Source organism: Silene latifolia, chromosome 4 (assembly GCF_048544455.1).
Source record: "Silene latifolia isolate original U9 population chromosome 4, ASM4854445v1, whole genome shotgun sequence".
NCBI classification, from domain to species: Eukaryota; Viridiplantae; Streptophyta; class Magnoliopsida; order Caryophyllales; family Caryophyllaceae; genus Silene; species Silene latifolia.
The window spans coordinates 92,880,929-92,897,618 of NC_133529.1; the positions used below are offsets into that span (position 1 = coordinate 92,880,929).

The 16,690-nt window shown below is 37.3% G+C and overlaps 1 protein-coding gene across 1 annotated transcript; it reads left to right on the forward strand.

The window, feature by feature from the left end:
- Positions 1-4,095: 4,095 nt before the first annotated feature.
- Positions 4,096-6,157, forward strand: LOC141651785 (replication protein A 70 kDa DNA-binding subunit B-like). Its single transcript, XM_074459482.1, has 8 exons — positions 4,096-4,354; positions 4,457-4,559; positions 4,665-4,792; positions 4,880-4,958; positions 5,052-5,163; positions 5,242-5,420; positions 5,585-5,705; positions 5,780-6,157. The coding sequence occupies exons 1-8, from the start codon at positions 4,096-4,098 to the stop codon at positions 6,155-6,157; spliced, it is 1,359 nt and encodes a 452-aa protein (XP_074315583.1).
- The last annotated feature ends 10,533 nt before the right edge of the window (positions 6,158-16,690 follow it).

Below are 16,690 nucleotides of genomic sequence, written 5' to 3' on the forward strand. Positions count from 1 at the left end.
ACATGGTCGATTTGTGCCTTGCTGAAGCATGTAATGTACATATGCCTTCTGCTCTACGACGTCTGTTTGCAACTGTTCTCATTTTTTGCCAGCCAAAAGATCTTGTAAACCTGTGGGATAAGTACTACAGTGCACTATCTGAAGACTTTAGAAGAGAGCACCCAAATGATGCATACACTGTAAGAGTTCTTACGGTTCAGAAGTTTGAACAGCATCTAGAAGCAATGGGCAAATCTCTACGCACATTTGGCCTCGCGCACTTGAGCGAAACCCAGGATATTGTGCTCCGCAGAACCCGAGATATAACTGATGCACTTAATGCACCTATACCAGAAGAGTGTGTAAAATGTCGCAGTTCATTGAATCCAGAACAACAACAAGCTTTCGACACCATAGTTGAACATGTTAGAGAAAACAAGCCTGGTGCCTTTTTTGTGGATGGTCCTGGCGGAACCGGTAAAACGTACTTATAAAATGCTTTGTACGCTGAAGTCCGGTTACTTGGTAAGATTGTATTACCTACTGCAACTTCTGGTATAGCTGGAGCAAACATACCTTCTGGGTGAACCACACATTCCAGATTTAAAATTGCTTTAGATTTGGATGTCCCATTGACCTGTGCAGTGCCAAAGCAAGGGAGCCTTGCCGCGTTAATACAAGCAACCAGCTTAATTATATGGGATGAAGCTTCAATGGCAAGGAAGGAAACAGTTGAAGCCCTAGACCACTTACTACGCGATCTATGTGACCCAAATTTGGTGTTTGGTGGGAAATTAATTGTGTTTGGAGGTGACTTTCGCCAAGTGCTTCCAGTAGTCCCTCATAGATCGTTAAGAGAAGTAGTGAACTCTAGCATGGTCTCCTCTGCAATCTGGTCTCAACTGATCAAATATCGCTTAACCGTTAATGTTCGAGCCAGAGATGATCCAGAGTTTTCCAGATTTCTTTTGGCTCTTGGTAATGGTGAGCTTCAAACTGAAGAAATTGCTCAGATTGAACTGCCTCCTGGGATTGTAGTAGAAACACGCAGTACAGAAGAAGAGTTAATAACTACAGTTGCTGATATTGCATACCCAGAAGCTGATGTTAACACATTGGGTACTGATATATTTATCAAGCGATCAATACTGACGCCCATGAATGAAGATGTTGGTGCTATTAATACACTTCTTATAAATAGGTTCCCAGGAGAAGTTGTCACATATAGAGGCTACGATTCAATGCTGACTGATAACTGCAACATTTATCCAGCTGAATTCATAAATACACTTTGTCCAGGAGGCATGAGTCCTTATGAATTAATTCTGAAAGAAAATTGTCCAGTCATTCTGCTCAGAAATCTTTTTCCATCTTCTGGTCTCTGCAATGGAACTAGGCTAATCTGCAAAAGATTTACGCCTAATCTAATAGAATGCATGATAGCTTCTGGACATTACAGCGGTGACCATGTGTTTATCCCACGTATTAAAATGCAGCCATCAGCTTCTGATAATTTCCCATTTCAGTTCCAACGTAATCAGTTCCCTTTGAAGTTGAGTTTTGCAATGACCATCAATAAATCACAGGGGCAGACATTGGACCAAGTTGCTATCTACCTTCCAAGACCCTGTTTTTCTCATGGACAGTTGTATGTTGGTCTTTCACGAGCTAGAACATCGACAAAGTGATTGTTTCGCATCAACAGATCATGCTTCATCACAACAATCCGTGAAAAACATTGTTTCTTACGATGTTTTGAGACTTGCGAGCATCATCTAAGTAACCTCACACAGGAAGTGTTCCTGCAAAGTCAGCATACATTTTTGGCACCTAACTAGGACAATATATTGTCTAGATTTTGAAGACACAACTGCAAGGATGACTCTGCTTATCAAGATGAGGCACACACCTGCAAAATCAACCTCTATTCCCATTAGTACAACCATGCTACTTAGCCTACCATTGTGCTTGACGAAGCATATGAGCCAATGGTTGGCTATATTGTATCAAGGAATATAATGCACTTTTGACTGCAGGAGCTTATGAATCATGTAATATAAGGACTGTTTAACAGAAATGAATTATAAAGCTTCTAGCAACCCTTTCTTGTTTTGAACAAAAAAAAAACTACTTGATCATTACTTACAATTTCAGAACACTATTATATAAAATCAACAGAATAATACAGCTAATACTTTTTTACAATATAGAATATTTCTCAATTATGTTAAATGAATCAATTTTCCATAAACCATACATACACAGACACACACACCCCTTCCTAAAGCCAATTTTCACACAATTATTTCTAGATAAACTTCTCCATTAGCTAATAGTCAATATTAGACAAGTCATCTTATAATCAAGAAAGTAATACAAATCTCTTATATAAATAAATAACTATAACTATAAATACACTATACCATAGTACTCCTACAACCTACTAATAACAATATAATATTATACTCTTTCTAATACTCACAACAATCACCAAACTACCCATTACTCTAACTAGAACGAAACAGTGTACTGTCTTATTGGCATGTGCTAAGAAATCAGTCTAGCCTAAGAAACATAGTCTTCTACTGCACTCCACCCACCTTCTTTTCCCCTTTTCCCTCACTGCCTTTCATTCACTTGCTTTTCTAATTCTACGTCAGTCATTGCTCACCTCTTCCACATGTTTGAGTAACTACTTTGCTACTTATAGTACCACCACTTTATAATTCCTACTTCCAGTTACAGTTCTCAAAGAAATAAGAAAACAACTTTCAGTATGCACTTCTAATCTCAGATACACTCATCCTTTCACTCTATATTACATTATTTCAATTTGTTGTCTTCTTGAATTATTATTTACATGATTATCATTGTCATCTACAACTGAATCAGGTCTTTATTATCATGGCTATCTTCAAGTACATACATATTATGAAGCATAAAATAGTCATGCTTCTATATTAGAAAAGTAAAGTCTACAAAATGAGGAAAACTTGCCAGAAAAAAAATCACCCTAACAATCACAACTTATTTGGTGAATTTGGTCATATGTGTTCACATAAAAAAGCTGTATTCATATGTTAATTTAGAAATAATGTGATGCAGTTTTGAATTAACCTGTTTATTAAAATTATCTACAAAACTACATCCAGTTTACAGTTCAAAAATTTCCAATTTTAGTCTAAATATTTTCATTGAATAGTCTGCATTTCAGAACCCAGATACTAAATCTGATGTTCAAAATACATAGAAATCAGCATGAAAATTATTTGATTATTCTGTGGCCTCTCTTAACAGAATGAAGCCGCAACCCGTGTACCTAGATGAACTAACAAACACCACTAAGGACTACAAGGTCAAGGTGAAAGTAATTGAAAAGAGACGCCCAAAGATATCTCCTTCAAAAGTGGTCTACCAGGGCTTCGTCGTCCAGGATGATAAGGCAAGCCCATTATTCATATAAATCTTTGTCCAAAATAAATTGTGAATGTAGATTATAATTTATCATATTTGATCTTATTTTAGGAATCTACATATGGAGTAGTTGATGAATTAGTGCATTTACTAATTAATTATTATTTAGTATATTTTATGACACTCTGCTCACATATACATATATTCGTTCATGAAACACTTAAATTTAGCTGCAACCATTAGTGCATAAATGGAAAAGATGTGCTTCAATGATCATTTTGGCTGTGACGTTTTGTAGTCTTAGTATAACATAGTGAACTTGAAATGCTAAAAGACTTTTTTCAGATGAACCCTTTAAATTCATCTCCTGTTCTTCTTGAATCAAGAATAGCATTGTCTTCCACTACAAGTAGTTTTCTTAAACCCTAAACCCTACTTGCCTAAGTACAGCACAACTAAGCAACGCACATTTCTTATTAAACATTGTTCTCTTTGTACATGAACAAATCACTTGAAAGCTACTTTGCTAACAAGTGAAATATAGCCAGTACCGCGCGATAAGATTTGCTGTGTGTATAATAACAATGAATATACAGACAAATCTAAATAGTATGTGTAATTAGGTTTATTGATCGTGTCTCAGGATTAATCTATTGAATAAACCGTGACTAACAAACATAGTACTATTAACATGGGTCTACGATGCGCGGGGCTCTTTTTGCTGACCAAGTCGATCAATATGAAGATGCATTCAAGCACAATAGACTGTATGAGATAACCAATGCTCCAATATCTCCTCTGAAGCCAGAGTACAAATTAAACCCCACAGATGTTGATTTCCAGATGAACTTTGGACGGCGAACTATTGTCCTACCAGTTGATATTGATGATGGCACCAATACCATAGACTATAGACCCATTTCTCATCTGCCCAGAGCAACTGATAACACTGAGATGTTTGGTATGATTAAGTGATTAGCTATATCATCTTTTTCACTACTGTGTTGTATTACAGGAAAACTACACTCCACCATAACATGACCATGTTTCTTATATATTGCAGATATAGTTGGTGTGGTTCTCTTTGTAGAAGAACATTCTCGTAAAGTTACAACAAACAAGAACCGCGAAACAAATGTTCGTGAGATTGTGCTCACTGACCACAGGTAAATCATAGTCATAGTTTACAGATTAGTTAGTGCTAAAATACTAAACAACAAATATTGTATATGAAACTAATAACATCAGTTTAAATGGAACGACCTACGCAGTACTTCGCAGCCACTATCAATCTCAGTTTGGGATGACCTGGCAGAAGATGATTGCACAATGCTGATTCCAGAACCTGGCAAATTTAGGATTGTGGGACTCACAGCTCTCAGAGTATCTAATCACAAAGGTCAGATACATTTACTTAGTTGCAATTCAAAACATACGCACTAAATGTAGTAACTGACAATTAATAGCTATACCTTACCATTTACAGGTTTCTCAATGACCACTTCTAGCTCAACAGTCATCATACATTCACCTGTTGGCGAGAAAGCAGAAGCGCTGAAAACCTGGTACTCTCTGAACTCAGTAGTCCTAATTCAAACACTACGAACACGACCTTTTCTACTTGCTATTTCAGATGCTAATGTTATTCACTTTTAAAGGATGGCAAGCCATCACACATCCTTGACACAACTTCAGTCTAGGCTCTTTCATGTCAAGCTACCTATGCCAAATGAAAAGACAACCAAAATTTCAGCTCTTCGTGCTAAGAAAGTAAACACAATTTACTGATGCACCTTCTAATGTACCTACCATATATGCATTTACAAATCTCGATCATACTTCCAACAGGCAAAATCAGCTTTGCAAGATGAAAAACACTGGTTAGAAGTGACTATACCAGCTGCTGAACTACATAAAGTGCATGCATACATAGGATGTTCAAAATGTGCTAAAACCTCCAGCATGCCACCAGGACGTCCATACACATGCAACAACTGCTCCGCGCCTGATTGTACTTCAGTGCCAAAGTACGTCTACTGCATCACTTTAGAATACAATAACTTCAAATAAGTAAACATACATAATCCCTCTCCTACATATAGCATAGCTAATAATAGAACTCATTCAATATCCTATAATTAATAGCTAAAACACAAAGAAGGTACTAATGCTTAGACAACATCTATTTCAGAATCACATTCAACTGCGAAATATCAGATGGAACAGGAACATTGCGAATGACCGCATTTACACAGACTGCTGAAAGATTGCTCAAAATGCCAGCAGCTGATATATTCCACATGAAGCACTCTGTAAGACTTACAACATAAAACCTCAACTAATGAACTAGCACACACATATTAATAATTATTAACCTAATTTTCAGAACCATGAGGAAGCTTTCTCAGCTGTACAAGAGTTGCTTCGTACAACTCCTTTCAAAGTTCAAGTTGGCCCTTCTACATCCCTCTCAGTAAATAACATCTTGCAGTGGGTGGTGAAGCGGGTTGTTGTTGACGACGAAGATGACACTGTATCAAAAACTGAACCAGTGCAGGAGCCAATCCCAGAATCACAAGTTATAGACGATTCTGAAGTTCGTGCAGCTGACAAGCAAATAGTTCGACCAATCGCAACCAATGTCACTACTACTCTGCAGAAGATGCACTTGAAATATCCTCCGATCACCAAAGATCTCCAAAGACATTCGCACATGACCAACTACGCCCAAGAAAAAGGGGACCAAAAAGAACACAGGTCCTAAATCTGCAGCTTACCCGTGAAGCTATCAAGTATGGACTACAATAGCACATGCATAGTTGTAATAGTTAGTGGTCATGGCCTGTCATTTTGGTATTTTGTCAACCTACTGTTACTCTTGAACAATTCGCCGAGCTGCTAAGCTTGCTGCGTGTACTCTTTTATCGTATCCTTAGCTTTTGTGTGTAATATAAACTATGGACCAGACTAATCAGCGTACTTATGAACAAATCAGTTCTGCTTTGTATTAAGGCTACTTAATCTACCATGATGATCATTAATCTTTCATAGGTTAATTCATCATTTGTTGTTTTATATATCTTCTTTTTTATTTGGTGCTTATCTTATTTTGTTCTGCATCTCTCAAATTGATACGTATTATATAACTTTGCAAGATATCAAACTAGCCATTACTATTTTACATTCACAGACTTTCAATTAATCAAGTAAAAAAAATACTCAAATCCAACAGTTCAAAATATTATTCAACTTCTAGATCTTCTTTGTCAAAATGATTACAACTGCTTAGAAAATATTCCATTTTGCTGTGCTACTCTAGAAGATCACATCAAACAAAAAAGATGAAAACAACTTTTCAATAAGTTTCATAACACATCACAAAGACACGCAGCCATTTGCAACTATTTTCTTAAAGCTTGCATAATGCAATGTGAACATAGGTGTAAGTGCAGACGTCATCTTCAGCAACAGCTCTTTTCGCTTCATGTCGAATTGCATAGGGGACTTGCTCATACACTGGCAGTTCACAGAAATACCTTGAATCTAGCCTTGAAGCTACCCACAGATACGGACCAGGTTGTGGCTTGAACGTGGCAAACCCAATTATCTCGACCATGACCTGCAGAACTGAATTGCTCTTCTAACTTGAAAGCTGATAAGCAAGCAATGGTATCAGAACCAAAGGCAATTTGAACAACCCCTTTAAAGTGGTGAGTTTGTGGGCACATCACTGGAAAAACACCAGCAACAGGATAACCTAGATTTATAAAAGTGTCCTGTATTAGTCCTAGATCGCATGGAACATATACCCCATGCCGCATCCTCCCAGGGACATTAGTCATAATACAAGTATATGGAGATACAAATTCGTAAGCCATGTCAAATGTTTCTAAAGTATTCTCAATTATTAATTTAGCAATTGCCAATTTATAACTTTCAACTTCAGAATTTCAAAGGCAAAGATCAATGTGAAACATCCTCTCACATTTAAAACTTTTGATAACATTAACCAAATTGTAACATCCTATGGTAAAAGCACCAAATTTAACAAAGACTAATTGTTCAATTGTTTTAATTTCACAATTATTAGTTCAAAGAACAACATTAAATGAAAAAAAGATGCTCAATTTTATTGTTTCTTGGTGCACCGAATAATTTGATAGAGAGCACAAATGACAATTGTATCACTAAATATTTGAAGATAGTGCAATAGATTAAGAAACTAAAACGTCAAATTAAGGCAACTACGTTGAACATTAAACGTAAAAAAAAAAGGTTTCTAAACTAGAACAAAACGCAACTACCTCAACATACATTCAGTAATTCTCGCCAAAACTGAGCCATAGACAGATTCGCTGCAACAACAAAGAGAAACGTGTTTGCACGAAACCCTAGGATGCCGTGAGATAGGCGGTTAGTCTCTAGAGATAAATCTCTATCTCTTTCCTAATTCAATCCAAGATATATTTAGTTTAGGTAAATAAGATAAAAGTGAATCTTATTTTTCTATAACTATATCTTTAAGATTTTCAGATAAGTAAACAAATTAAATCATGTATATATTCAAGATAAGAAAATATCTTATAAAAATATAAGCTAGATTTAACTAGATAGGTTACTTGTACTAGAGGACTTGTAAAACCTAAAGGTTCAAAGCCAGCGGCCGAAACCCTAGGCCCGTGTCCATCTAGATGAAAATCCCTCTTCTTGGATTAGGGTTAGGTTAAAATAAACTAGCAAACCCTAGGTAGCATGACGACCCATAAGTCGTTTTACTAACCAATAGAGATATGCAAGTTATTCATTATAACAACCCATATATCAACTCCACTATCGATACATATGATTTCGAAATATGTTTAAAGAATTTTATCCTTTGAAAAATGATTTTAAAATTATTAAAATCGTGCTATTAAAATGCTACCCAAAGTTACAGTAGAAACAACTATTACTTTAAGTTTGGTAAGTAGAGTTATAGGTGAAATAGCTATAACTTTACCTTCCCAATAATCTTTTCTTAAGATGCGGTCATTAGATGAAGACCTATACTAGCTAATCTTCCTGGAGATCTTCAGTGATAGAATCTTCTCTTTATCTTGACCAAAAGCTCTTCATCTTGAGCTTGTTAAAGACTTGATCTAGTTTTTTGCTTGAGTGATCATCATACTCGAAACTTGTTATAGTTACCATGACGCTTTAAGAATCTTCAATGTTATAGCTCAAGCTGCTATAACATTACTTGAATGATGCCTCACAAATCTTCAATGTTATAGCTAAGAATGCTATAACATTACTTGCTAAACTTGTAAACCTAAGTCAATCTAACAAAGACTAAACAAACAATTACGAGCAAGAGTATATATAAAACGAAGCACACACTTGTCATTATCAAAATTCAATCATATATCTATATGGTCCAACAAATTCCCCCTTTTTGATGATGACAAGTCTCTTATGATTTGTGACTAAGTGAACGTTCCCCCTCAACAAAATACTATAAAAGTTATAGTCAGTCAAACGCAAGAACAATCCACTAATAGACAAAGTATAGCATCTAAGGACCTTAAGAGATTAAAGGTTCTGACAAGGAGCAAGCTTAGGCAAATACTTAAGTCATGATAATTTTCTTCCCCCTCTTGACATCATCGAAAAGACGAGAAAAGACATAAAACAACTAGAATGATATAGATCGAGACAAGTATTAATTATGCAAAGAAAGATTATAAAACGAGAAAATAATCTACATAAAGCATGCCAAATATAAAATAAGAGTACTACAAACCAAAGTAGTCTAATTGCCAATGGGCCGAATAAGGAGACAAGTGATAAAGCCAAATGGGCCGAATGGAAGAGCAAGCCAAAATGGGCCGAATTAGACAAATATTCAAAATAGAAAGTCTAAGAAAAAGAAAAGCAAGGTAAGGATGAGGACGGGTTAAGGGTAGTCGCGTTTCACGACATTCGGGTTCACATAACCGGGACGGGTCCTAAACTCATGAGAGTCAAGACGATCAAAGCATGAGCGGACATGGTTAGCTTGTGCCGTGAGACACCTCTCGAAATTGAGCACTTTCAATGACAAGGCTTTAGTAGCCTCGTAAACAACCCGCATATCCTCATGCATAGCCGTCCCTTCACGCCATATTGCCCCTCCTTGACTAGCTAAGTTAGCCAAGGACCCGGAATGACGGACACACTCCTTAGCCGCCCTAGCCGCATCCTGAGCCATAGCATCAACCCGAGCTTCCAACCCATGCAAATAAGACAAGACCTCGGCAAGATCCGAACCCTTCGAACCCGAAGCCACATTCCTGTCTTGACCCAAATCCGAGACCAATTCCGCAACCATCTTATTTTGTGCATCCAATTTCTCACAAATACTCGCCATAAACGAGTCCAACTTTTGTTCAACAACCGAGACCACATCCGACGATTTCTCCACCACATTCCCCTTAGCCAAAAACACCAAATCGGGTCCAATTTCACCAATCTTCATGAATTTAACATGAGTGTCACACATCTCATCTTTGACAATTACACCATAGCTAGAAGACCCAATGACCCCTTTTTGTTCCAAAAGCCGAGAGACCCACATACCATACGACAAATCCAAAGTAGTATAAAATTTTTCCTCGGTGACGGAAATACTTGTTTGGACGATTTTATGAAACACGAGATGAGGAAGACTAACTTTGGATCCTTCAAGCCTCTTAGACATCAATATCATCTCATAACTCGACAATTTATCACGACCACCCCTCCTCGGGACAACCGTGTTCCAAAGAAAATTGAGAAAGAATTTCAATTTTGGAGTGAACGACCCCGCAAGCATATTACTCGACCCCGTAGCATCAACATCAAAAGACTTCTTAATTTTAAGCTTTTCTTCCTCTGTCACATGTTCCCATTCCGCACTCGGATTTATTTCGATCCCATCATCAGGGACCGAAAACAGAGTACAAAAATCGGCAAGGGAGATTTTGACTTCGGGTTCATTCACCATAGCATGCAACACGTTATTTTGTACGGAGACGGAAGAATAAAACTGGATTACCTCAATAGGATAAACCGGACCAACAAAGGAACTAACTTTCTTCCATTCTTAAAAATTCAAGAAATCCTTAAAAAATAGTAAAGCTTCAATTTTCCCATACCATCTTTCGGAGTAAGAACGACCACCATGAATTTCGCATACCATTGTTGACTCGGGTTCTTTCGTCCGCGGTAAGTCGAAGCTTATCAAGTCCCGATGATGTTGCATTCGGCATATACTCTCGGAACATTGCTCTTTGATGACCTTCTTGAGTAGCTACGACCCCGGTTTCCTCCACCGAGCCTTCAAACCCTACGACCTTCTTTTTCCCTTTATTTAACTTCTGTCTTTTCCCTTCTAAGTTAGGATCAACCCGGTTATGATCGGGATTAGTTGGTTTTGGGTTTGATGAAGGTGAGGGAGTTTTGAGAGGGACATAGGTTTTGTTGCAGGGTGATTTGGAGGACCCGGTCCGAGTTGTGGACCGAGTTGAGGGTGAGTGGAGGCGAGTTGAGGGGAGGAGTCATGATGATGATTTGATTTTGGAGGTTGAGTGTGGAAGGGTGTAGAAAGAAAAAGTAAATATTGAGAGTTGTGTGTTGATGGTGACGGTAGAGGGTGGGGTATTTATGGGGAGTGTTAATTGTGAATTATGGTAAAAGAGGTTGAGTGAGATATGGAAGGTGGAGGTGACGTGTGGAATTAGGTAGGTAAATATCCCTTTTTTTTGTTAATTATTTACTTACCATAAAATAATATAAGTGGTTAGGGTAGATAATTTATAAGATATGATAAGATAAGATATGGCAAGAGATAAAATTTTGGTAGAGAATTTCGGTTAAGGGAAAAATAAGGAGGCAATTTGTTACGACTTTATGATTCGTAATAAAACTCAAAATATACATGACTAGCAAATGGAATATTCTCATATTATAAAATAACATTTGACATAAATAAACTTGCAACGAAAAATACGGACACAATCATATAATCTCGTCAAATCTAGTCAGTCATACGGAGAGTAGAATATTTGTGACAAGTTTAGTTGCCACCAATTAAACCAATTTCCAACCGTCAAATCTCAAAACGTTCTCTAGCCAATGCTTTGGTAAAAATGTCAGCCCATTGTTTTTCTGTACTACAAAATTCCAGTCTTATGTTGCCCTTATCTACATGATCACGTAGAAAATGGTGTCTGATGTCTATATGCTTAGTTCATGAGTGTTGTGCCAGGTTCTTAGATATGATTATAGCACTCGTGTTGTCGCACAAAATAGGTATACACCCAACATTAACACCGTAATCACATAATTGTTGCTTAAGCCATAAAAGTTGAGAACATACCAATCCAGCAGCAATGTATTCAGCTTCAGCTGTAGATAACGCAACCGAATTTTGCTTCTTTGACCCCCATGTAATGATACACGGTCCAACAAACGTGGCTATGCCGGAAGTACTTTTTCTGTCAAGTGAACAACCTGCATAATCTGCATCTGAATACCCTATGAGATCGAAATTACACTCAAGAGGATACCACAGATATAATTTAGATGTACCGATTAAATACTTCAAGATTCTCTTAACTGCAATTATATGCGATTCTTTAGGGCACGATTGGAATCGAGCACATACACATACACTAAACATAATATCCGGACGACTTGCAGTTAAATAAAGAAGTGAGCCAATCATACCTCGATAAGTCGTCTCATCGACAGACTTACCGTTTTCATACAAAGTCAACTTCTTCTTAGTACCCATAGGAGTTGGCTTAGAATTAGAATTTTCCATACCGAATTTCTTGATTAGCTCCTTGATGTATTTTTGTTGGTGTATCATAATTCCTTCAGAAGTTTGTTGAATCTGGAGTCCAAGGAAGAACTTGAGTTCTCCCATCATGCTCATCTCGAATTCTGAGGTCATTAAATCTGAAAAATACTTGCATAAACGATTATTAGTTGAACCAAAAATAATATCGTCAACGTATATTTGTACAACTAATAAATCGGAATCCTCAGTTTTCAGGAATAGGGTTTTATCGACAGATCCTCTTTTAAAACCACTTTCAATAAGATATTTTGACAATATGTCGTACCACGACCTCGGAGCTTGTTTCAAACCATACAAGGCTTTATCTAATTTGAAAACATGGTTTTGAAACTTGCTATCGAGAAATCCTGGAGGTTGTTCCACAAAAACCTCTTCGTTCAAATAACCGTTAAGAAATGCTGTCTTAACGTCCATTTGATAAAGTTTGATTCCCTTATGAGCAACAAACGCTATTAACAATCTAATAGCCTCAAGTCTGGCTACAGGAGCGAAGGTCTCATCATAGTCAATTCCTTCTTGTTGATTATACCCTTGTACAACCAATCTAGCTTTATTTCGTACAATAACTCCTGTATCGTCCAGCTTGTTTCTAAAAACCCATCTCGTACCGATAACCATTCGGTCTTTAGGTCTTGGAACCAAATGCCACACTTTGTTCCGTTCGAACTGTTGAAGCTCTTCTTGCATAGCAACGATCCAATCTGGTTCGGCAAGTGCTTCTTTGATATTTGTTGGCTCAATGGTTGAGAGAAAGGAGTAGAAAAAACAAAAGTTGTTAAGTCTTCTACGAGTTCGAACACCTTCATTCAAATTTCCTAGGATGGTTTCCATTGGATGAGAATCCTTATATTTCCATTTCTTAGAAACAGGAGGCACATCTGCATCTGAACTAGTCTCGCCTTCTTCGAATGATTGGGGTTCAAGCCTTGTTCCCCCTGAATCCAATCCTGGGATTATAACAGAATCAGTTATAACATCGGATCTAATTCGTTGATTTTGAGTTGAAGTTATAGCTTCATCAGTTATAACTTTATCCTCCAATTGCTTAGTTTGAGAAGAGGTTTTAGTATCATCAACTAAACTCTCAGTTCTCTTTCCTTTATCATTCAAAGGGCTTCCTTGTTCATCATTTGTGCCCTCAATTTCTTTATCTACTTCATCCAATTCTGGAAGTTCATCCATGGACAGTCGGAAATCAGGTTCGTTCAAATCTTATTCCTCATCCTGTTCAGCTTTGTCAAACATATTATTCTCATAAAAAACAACATGAACACTTTCTTCGATGCATAATGTTCTTTTATTGAAAACCTTATATGCTTTACTATGATTAGAATAACCGACAAACACCGCTTCGTCACTTCTGGGATTGAATTTGCTTAATCTATTTTTGCCATTGTTATGGACAAAACATTTACTCCCGAAGCAACTTAGATGTGATATGTTAGGTTTACGTCCCCTAAGAAGCTCATAAGGAGTCTTCTTGAGAATGGGTCTAATCAAAGCTCGATTATGAACATAGCATGCAATACTAATAGCTTCAGCCCAGAAATATCGAGGTAGGCCGCTACATAATAGCATCGCGCGCGCCATATCCTCCAATATTCTATTCATACGCTCAACAACACCATTTTGTTATGGGGTTCGTGGTGCTGAGAAGTTATGCCCAACACCATTCTCCCTACAATATTCTATAAAGGCATGATTATCAAATTCGGTGCCATGATCCGTACGAATGGAAACTAATTTTGATTTATACTTATTTTAGGCAAGCTTCATTAGAACTGCAAATTCTTCGAAAGTTTCATCTTTTGAATTGAGAAAGATCGGCCAAACATATCTGGAATAATCATCAACTAGAACGAAGACATACCTGGATCCACCTCTACTTCTTACCTTCATTGGGCCACAAAGATCCATATGCACGAGTTCTAGTGGTTCCTTGGTACTTACCATTCTCTTGGGTTTGAATGATGATCTCACATGTTTGCATCGGGCACATGAATCACATAACGTTTCTTGATCGAATTTGATTGAGGGAAGTCCTTCAACCAAATCCCATTTCTTTAGCTTATTCAATGTTGTTGAATTTATGTGAGCAAATCTTTTATGCCAAAGGCACGGATCATCTGTCGTCACTTTCATGCACGTGAATGAATTAGTAGGAATATTATTTAGATCTATCATATAAACATTCCTTCTACGATGTCCTTCAAGCACAACACTACTAGTTCCTTCAATTATTATTCGACAAGAATCTGAATGAGAGACAACTTTATTTCCTTTGTCGCATAATTGAGAGATACTCAGTAAATTGTGTTTGAGACCACTAACAAGATAAACATCACTAATAGCATGAGAAGAGGATATTCCAACTTTACCAACACCGATGATCTTACCCTTCTTGTTATCACCAAATGTGACCTTACCTCCATCGAAGGGTTCAAGTGAAAGAAATAAATTTACATCTCCAGTCATGTGCCTTGAGCATCCACTATCAAGGTACCATAGGTTATTTTCTTTCACCACAACCTGCAAAATAATTAGATACAGTTTTTAGGTACCCAAGCTAAGTTGGGTCCTTTGACGTTAGTCACTCTAAAAACTAGATCTTTTCTAACCTAAACCTTTTTTATGATTTTATGTTTTGGAGGCGAATGGGTTTGTTTAGGAACCGTCTTAGGTTGAGTTGTGGGTTTCTTATGTCGTGGTCTTTCAGGTTGTTTTGGATGAGTTTTGGTTTTGAAGGGCTCTTTAGGTTTAGGTGTTTGTTTTGATTTGGTAGACTTCTTGAAATCAAAGCTCATATCGTAGAACCAACGATGATCATTGTTGCGTTTTTCATTGGTACTTGGTTCAGATGGGGTACAATCACTTTCCTCGAAAACAGTGTCAGATGCTTTAACAAAGTTGATTCCTTTTCTTAAATCTTGAGCATATTTGACACAATTTTCTTGGATATGTCCAGTATGACCACAGTAATTGCAAATCAAATATTCTGGTAAATTTGTATATTTTCTCCTTCTGAAATCTCGTTCGGAAGGGGTTGATTTGCATTTAGAGTGATCTCTACGACCATAGCACTCGTGCCCTAATCTCATTTTCATGTTATTATCTGATTGCTCAGTTAGGAAATTTAGAACACGTGTGCTACCTTCCCATTTTTCGTGAACCTTTCTAGCATGCAAGAGTAATTCTTTTAAAGATTGTATCTCTTCATTGCATTTGGAATGGTCTGACTCTACGACCTTGGGAGGATGAGTCTCTTCATAATTGTCACGAAAGTTTTGGAATCTATCATTAAGAACTCGTACCGTCTCAGTATGCGTTCTTTTAGTATTTGAAAGAACAGTTTTAGATTCCTTTAATTGCTGAGTTAGAGATTCAATCTCCTTCTTTTGATCTGAGATGACGGCTTCTCTAGCCGTAGCCTTGGTCTCAAGAAGCTCTTTGACTTTCCTCAATTCCAATGTTATAGCTTCACTAGCTATAACTTTGGCTTGAAGATGCTTAATGTTGAGTTTCAGGTCTAAGGTTATAGCTTCATTAGCTATAACTTTAGACTCAAGAGCCTTCTTCTCAGCATTTGTCGTATCTGAAGTTGTAGCCACATTAGCTGTAACTTTAGATTTGAGCTTTTTGGCCTTTGCTTTAAGGAGGTGATTCTCTTCAGCAATATCGAGAATTTGTTCTTTCAAATCTTCCAATTCCATCTCTTGTTCGTGACACTTATCAAGAGATTGTTCAAAATATTCAATTAAAGCATTCTTAGGCAATTTCTTAACACTTTTCTTAAGTTCAAGATAACTTACCTCTTCTTCTTCTTCTGAATCGGAATCTCCTAGAAAGCAGCAGTAGGAGACCATGCTATCTTTATCATTGTCTGAGAATAGGTCAAGACTAACGCTGCTTAGACATAGGTTAGCAACATCTTCTTCTTCTGATGCTTCGTCGTCCTCAGGGTCGAGATCTCCCTAGCAAGATGCCATCATCACTTGCTTGAATTCCTTCTTGGTCTTCTCACATTTTGCTTTGTCTTTAATTTTCTCCCATGTGGGACAATCCTTAATCATATGACTGGATTCTCCACACTTGAAGCATCCTCTATTAGCAAACGTATTCTTTGACTCAGAAGTTTTCTTATTAGAGAACTTGTTGTTATTGTTGTTGAACGATTTTGCTTGCTTATTTCTGAAGACGCGTTTGTTAAAACGTTTAGCAAATAAAACCGTTTCGTCCTCTATTTCAACATCTTCTTCTTCCTTAGCAGAGGCTTGTAAAGCCATGCTCTTAGTGTTACTGGCCTCGGCCTCATCGTCTTCCAAGACGAGTTCATGAGCCATGAGAGCACCAATAAGTTCTGCATAAAGAAGAGAAGTGAGATCTCTGACTTCTTCCATAACCGTGACCTTGGGACGCCATTTCTAGGTTAGACTC

Coding starts and splice junctions, on each gene's coding strand:
- LOC141651785 (XM_074459482.1), top strand. CDS start 4,096: ATGCGCGGGGCTCTTTTTGCTGACCAAGTCGATCAATATGAAGATGCA. Junction 5,421..5,584: donor GATTGTACTTCAGTGCCAAA/GTACGTCTACTG, acceptor CATCTATTTCAG/AATCACATTCAACTGCGAAA. Junction 5,706..5,779: donor TATTCCACATGAAGCACTCT/GTAAGACTTACA, acceptor CCTAATTTTCAG/AACCATGAGGAAGCTTTCTC.